The sequence below is a fragment of the Chaetura pelagica genome, unplaced genomic scaffold (assembly GCF_000747805.2).
Source record: "Chaetura pelagica isolate M959 unplaced genomic scaffold, ChaPel_1.0 scaffold222, whole genome shotgun sequence".
In the NCBI taxonomy this organism is placed as follows: domain Eukaryota; kingdom Metazoa; phylum Chordata; class Aves; order Apodiformes; family Apodidae; genus Chaetura; species Chaetura pelagica.
The window spans coordinates 3,454,525-3,460,582 of record NW_009952711.1 but is presented as its reverse complement, the minus strand read 5'-3'; the positions used below and the strand labels follow the sequence as shown (position 1 = coordinate 3,460,582).

At 40.0% G+C, this 6,058-nt stretch overlaps 2 protein-coding genes across 2 annotated transcripts in view; both read left to right on the top strand.

Moving 5' to 3' along the window:
- The window catches only part of MPHOSPH10 (M-phase phosphoprotein 10 (U3 small nucleolar ribonucleoprotein)), a 20,129-nt gene that overhangs the window by 9,303 nt on the left and 4,768 nt on the right, over positions 1–6,058 (top strand). Inside the window, exon 12 of the mRNA XM_009994520.1 lies at positions 383–385. The gene's annotated coding sequence lies outside the window, so the exon portion shown is untranslated. The remainder of the gene's footprint in view (positions 1–382; positions 386–6,058) is intronic.
- The window catches only part of FAN1 (FANCD2/FANCI-associated nuclease 1), an 18,382-nt gene continuing 12,662 nt past the window's right edge, over positions 339–6,058 (top strand). The window contains exons 1-3 of the mRNA XM_009994398.1: positions 339–1,611; positions 4,749–4,889; positions 5,898–6,052. Of these exons, the coding sequence (XP_009992700.1) occupies positions 339–1,611; positions 4,749–4,889; positions 5,898–6,052 (1,569 nt within the window). The remainder of the gene's footprint in view (positions 1,612–4,748; positions 4,890–5,897; positions 6,053–6,058) is intronic.

The following is a 6,058-nucleotide window of genomic DNA, read 5'->3' as shown; positions in this document are numbered from 1 at the left end:
GTGCCTGGAATTGTACCTCGTGTTTTCCTTCACATCAGCCGAGGAGCGTGGCATGTGAGCAGTGAGAAGCGGGAGCTCGGCGCGGTGTGTCCTGCGCGGGTCAGCGCCGGGGGACTCCACATTTAGGGCCTTTTTTTTATTCTCCGCCGTTCATCTCGGTTGCGTAGCTTTAATTCAATTTTTTTTAATTTTTGTTTTTCCTTGAAGGCATGTCGGAGGGTTACAGATGGAAAACGCAAAGCCAAGGAAAGTATTTTTTCTTCTTTAGAGTGTTACAGGTTAAGGAAACGAGGCCTGAATGAAGTTGCCTATGCCATGTAAATGCTTCAGGTTTTGTGATGGCAGAAACTGGGTCTTCAGAAATTAAAAGATCTCGAAAAAGTTTGTCACTCAGTAAAAATAAAAGACAAAAAGTGGAAGGTAAAGGAACACCATCTATACCTTCAGCATCCTCCTCTATTATTTCCTTTTTTAACAATGCCCCCCCCCCTGAAATTACCTGTCCCATGTGTGGGCAGATGGTGCCAAGATGCAGAATAAATGAGCACATGGATAAAACGTGTCAGACCAACCATGGTGAGATTGGCATCACTGATTCAACACTCAGCTCTTTTAGGAATGAGAGTCCATCAGCTGCAAATGTGAACAGTAAATCCAGCTCATATTTTTCAAAAAACCTCTTAAATCTAGAAACAGGTCCCTCCAAAAGGAGTTCACTGAAAACAGATGGGAGTACAGCACAACAACTTAGTCCTTACTTCAGCCGTAATAGTTCAGTCTGTAGTGTTAACAATGAACCACAGGCTCAAACAGTTAAAATAGTCTCCTTGGGGAGCTTGTCATCTAAACTGTCCAGAAGACGACGTACCCAGGGAGGGAAACAGGTCACGTATAAAGAGACTGAGTCTTCACCTCCAGCTGTTCACAGTATGTGCAAAAGTGCTGAAGCACAGGATGATGATGAAGAGTTTTACGCTGGGAATAGTTCTCAGAAAGAAAATCAACTTGCTCAGGGAGAGAGCCCGGAACATTTTATGAAGAAGGAATCTGAATTTCAAGAAGAAGTAAAGAAATGCAAGGGAGAAGACCGTATGAATATTGTTCAGGTATCGTCACCAGCTGATAAGACTAATGGCAAAAGATCACCAATCATTACAAGGAACACCAAAACAGAAAGTAGTGCTGAAGATGTGATACTGGGTTCTGACAAATTTGAAACTCATCAAGCAGGGCTGACCCACAGTTTGGAAGTCAAGAGTCAGCCTGACACTCAGGTTGGTCCTTCTTCCAAGACAGAAGTGAATGGTGGTGCACAAAGTTGCTTAAGCAAGAGCAACGAACAGGTACTTCCTGTGGAAGTTCATGGAGACTTTGAAGATGAGATTAATCAGACTTTGTCAGAAACTGTGGGAAGGGTGGAGTTTCAAAATTCCATTGGGGACATTTTAGACAAAATAAATGAGGTTATCTCTGTGCCCAGTTCTCCTGGTCACCCATATTACCTCCGGAATTTTTTAGTGGTGCTGCGAGCAGTCTTGGAGAATGAAGATGATATCAGACTCTTTGATGAGCAAGATATGAAAATTATAGCAGAGTTCTGCAAATTATCAGGTATCTTTTTTTAATATATTTTCATATTGTTGCTTGTGGAGAGAACTGTTACACAGTTTTATGTGAAGGGTGCTATACTAATGGTCAGTTTAGCTTCATAAATTCCATAAGGCAAGAAGCTCCTTTTTCTCAGGAGACGTGTCTCTCAGTATGTAAACTTTCCTGATGTTGCTTTAGTGGAAGGTAACGATAAATAGTGCAGACTTGTAAGAAATAAGGAGATCCTGAAACTATATATTTCTGGGGTTTTTTGTATACTTTTTTTGTTACTGTTTTAATACTGTTTTTAGAATCTTAAGTCAGCTTGCTGCTGCATTTGAACACGTTTCCAAAGATGGAAGCTCAGCACAGGAAACGAGTATCAGTTAACACTAAATTTTTTATTATTATTACATATGGGAATTCTACAAAATGGGGTTATGAAGAGGCATATGCTGGATACATAGACCTGGAAAAAAGTATTTCTGAAGTAGTGGTTGTGAGTGTTGATTCAGAACATTTACAGATTACTTTCATGCTTGGTATGAATCTGTGGTTATCCCTATAATTGTTATTCAGTGTTTAGAATGCTTGTTACTCATTAACAGTCATTTTCTTGTAGGTTACTTAGTACTTTTAAATCTCACTAATTTCAGTAGGAATGTTGGAGATTTAGGCCCATATTTAGGCAAGATTCAAAGCAGACATGTCTGAATCCTATACAAGTTTTACAGTCGAAGCCTGTCAGAAGTGATGCAAGTTAAAACTAACACTCCAGTTTTTTATGTGTATTTATAACTTATCTTAAACTGTAATTAAGAGTAGCATTACCAGTACTTTGAGCTGCAAAATTAGAGCATCACAATGCTGTTCAGAGCACTTAGTCCCTTAATGTTTGTATATATAAAGTTCCAAATGATATTGTGGATTGACACCACAGGACAATACAAAAGAGTATCAAGATCATAACTTGTAATTAGCAGTTATGTAGAAGTTCTCCAAGGCATATCAGAGATTTTCAGTAAGTGCTTTTCTAATAACTTGTATAGATGTGGAGAATAATAGAATGAGATTAGGTTAGTGTATATGAAATCAGAAGGTTTTTAATATAGGATACTGAGTGACAAAAATGGAGAAGTGTTGGCTTGAGATTTGTAGGAAGAAGAGCCCTGATAAGTTCACAATCTTGGTTCCTTGAAAAAATTGAGTCAGTGCATATCTGTTTCTCTAGGAGGTACTTTAAACTGTGGTGGAACAATCTCAGAAATGTCTTTTTTTGACTTAAGATCTTCCAAATTCTAGCAGCTGGAAGGGACCATAGGAACACTCTTCATTTGTCCAAGTGGAAAAGTCAGCTGAGCTGACTCAAACCATCTTAAGACATGGTTGCTGAAAAGGTGAAGAAACTCCAGAGGAGGAAATTATTACAATTACACAGGAACACCAGACATTTACAAAAACAAAGAGTAATACTAACATAAAGATATGACGATATTGTAAGATGAGCTCATACCACAGGATTGTATTTGCCAGGGAGCAGCAAGAGCAGCCAAGTCTGCATGGGAAGAGGAGCCAGGAGCCAAAGGCAGCAGCCCAGGCAGGGGCCACGTCCTCTCCTCATCTGCTCGGGGGGATAAGCCCAGGCTGCCCAAAGGGGAGCAGGGCCGGCCGGTGCTGCCGCCACCTGTGCTCCGAGAGGGGCGAGTCTTCAGGCCAGCCTGTAGCAAGCAGGCAAGAGCGAGGTGAAGCCGAGCCCGCGGGGTGTCGGCCAGAGCAAGAGCCGGGGCACAGCCCGCACACGGGTCCTCCCGGCGGGCTGGACCCGGCTTCCGCAGCTGCACCACGTCAGAGCTGACCTTGAACAGCAGCAGAAAACCGTGGGGGCTGGGAAGGGGTTGCAGAGCCTATTGGTGCTCACACGGCCGTAAGAGTATTACAATAGTTAACTTTCTCTCCAGGTTTAATTTCATTGCAAGTTGCAGCTGGAAAAATTTAAATCCAAACACACAGTTCTAGTGACACTACTTACTGCACTTTGTCAAGTCCTCCTTACAATTTCTATACAACAGAATGATCATATCTGAGAAACACCCATTTATCATCACTAGTAGAACTGAGGTACAGAAAACTGAACAAGAAAAAATGTAATTTTTTTCTCTTGCATTTTAGTAAATAATAGGGGGTGACATTTCTAAGATCATCTGCATCTTTTGGCTGATAATATTTCAAATTAGAGCAATTTTTTTATTTCAGTGATACATCTTTCTTAAGAACTACAAAAGAAAAAACAAACCCCAAACCTTCAAAAGTAGTGTAGTGCAGAACAGGATACTTAAGAAGTAATTAAATAATTGTACAATACCTTTTTGTTCTTTTCTTTGTCATTCAAATCCTTTAGAGAGAAAGCAGTTCTCACATGCATGTACTGGATTGCAACCCGAGTTTGATCAGTTTCTGTTCTGTGGAGAAAGGACGTTTCTGTGTTAATGAAGGATGAATTAAGTATTCAAAAGACTATTTTCATCTAAGATTCCATAAGCTATTTTGTTGAATTTCAGCACTGTTAGTATTTTTAAAGTATTTTTAGAGACACTGTAACAGAGCCCCTCTCTGATAAAAGTCAAATGGTTAGGAGGTCTTTTCCCCTTGTTTTCAGTAGATATATTAGTATAATTATGCTTATCTTTGGAAAAATAAGAATCTGAAGACTGCTACAGAGATGTTCTATGATTGTGAAATCAGTCTGTCAGACTACAGCTTCTTTTGTTCCTCAGCATCAAGTATTGAATGTTCAAGAAAGCAAAAAAGACCTATTTAATATTGCAATATGCAGAGTTTGAAAAACAAAGCTGTCTGTTCATAGCAAACAAATTATTTCTTAAAGGGTAAGCATGTCCAAAATACATTTTAGCAGTGTTCATTACCGACAAAATACATTGTAATCATTTCCTACTGAAAGTTTTTAATGAACAATAATTACTTGGAAAGGTAAGTTCTGGTATTTTACTAAGTCTGCTCATAAAACATGGGCATATTTAAAATGCATTTTAGAGGATATCTGCATCAAAGTAATTTTTCAAGGAAAGATAGATGCATAGCACTGTGTTTTAGAATTTAATTTTCTTTTTATCCTTCTGTGCTTGAAATAAAATTTGCAGTTGGTGGGCAGAAGTTGTATGTGAGACTTTTTCAACGCAAGCTGAACTGGTTAAAGGTGAACAAAATAGAGTATGGAGAGATAAGTACGGATTTGTCACCAATGATTGAAGAACTGGCTGAAGCCAAATTTCTGCAAACAGGTATGGCCATCATTAATAGATATTAAAAATATTACAAATAAAATCTGCAGTTGTGTCATGTTAGAGTTTAATCTACTACATGCTTGTTTGTACTTTGAGAAGAGAATCAGAGGAGCAGAGTCAAGTTTTCAGGTAGATGAGTTGTGTTACATTAATAATAAAAGCAGTTAGTGCAGATTAGGTACTAGGGATAGTTAAATAAATGTCAGGGCTACAGGTGCAACAATAGGCCTTACTTACCCTCACCAGCCTCATCTCTGGCCCTGACCTGGGCAGCCTCTGCACACTGGTCCAGGAACTGCGCTTACCATCCTTCAGTACTGCCCTGGGCTGTCTGGCAGGCACCCTTTCCCTGGCCCTGTCCATCCCTGGCTGGCTAGACCTCCAGCCAGTGCAGCATGTGTTTGTTTCCAGTCTTGCCTGTGGCCCTGTTCTGTGGGTGGATCTGAAACATACTTTGTAGTCTTGTGTCTAGTCTTTATGTCCAGCTTATTTCTTAGATCAACCCTGGACCTGAGACATCATCATGCCTTTTCTGGGGCTGCTAGTGCAATCTGTTGCCAGGACTTCTGCTCTGCCCACTCTTAATTTATGGTGGGACTACACCAGGGTTGGTGAGGACTCTGCTAGTGCTGTGGTCACTGTTCGCTCCTGGTTTATTCCTCCTTGTCAAGCAGTTCTGCTCTTGCTGCCCCCTGACAGCACTTGTTTTTGCATTGCAAGTTTTTCCTAATAGCATTTTTTTTTCGTAGCACAGCAGAATTGCTTTATATTTGCTTTTGTTTTGAAGTTGCAAAGGGATTTTTTTTCTGATTATTCCATTCATTCCAACTGGACCAGTGAAGAGACAGAATTTCAAGCTGAACCAGCCAGCATTGATTATACATTTCTAAAGAACCTAAATAATTAGATTAGTATTAGGTTATGCAAATATACTATACTTGGAGCTGTTGCTTGAGTGTGTATGTATAGCACATAATAAATATACATGGGGCATTTTACTTTCAGAATCTGAATTGAAAGACTTGTGTGAAGGATTGGACTTGCTTTCAGCCCCTGAGCTAAAAACACTGGCAAAGATCTTTCATTTGCCAAACCCAAATGGTCAGAAACAGCAACTGGTGGATGATTTTCTGAGGCTAGCAAAACAACGTTCAGTCTTCAGCAGG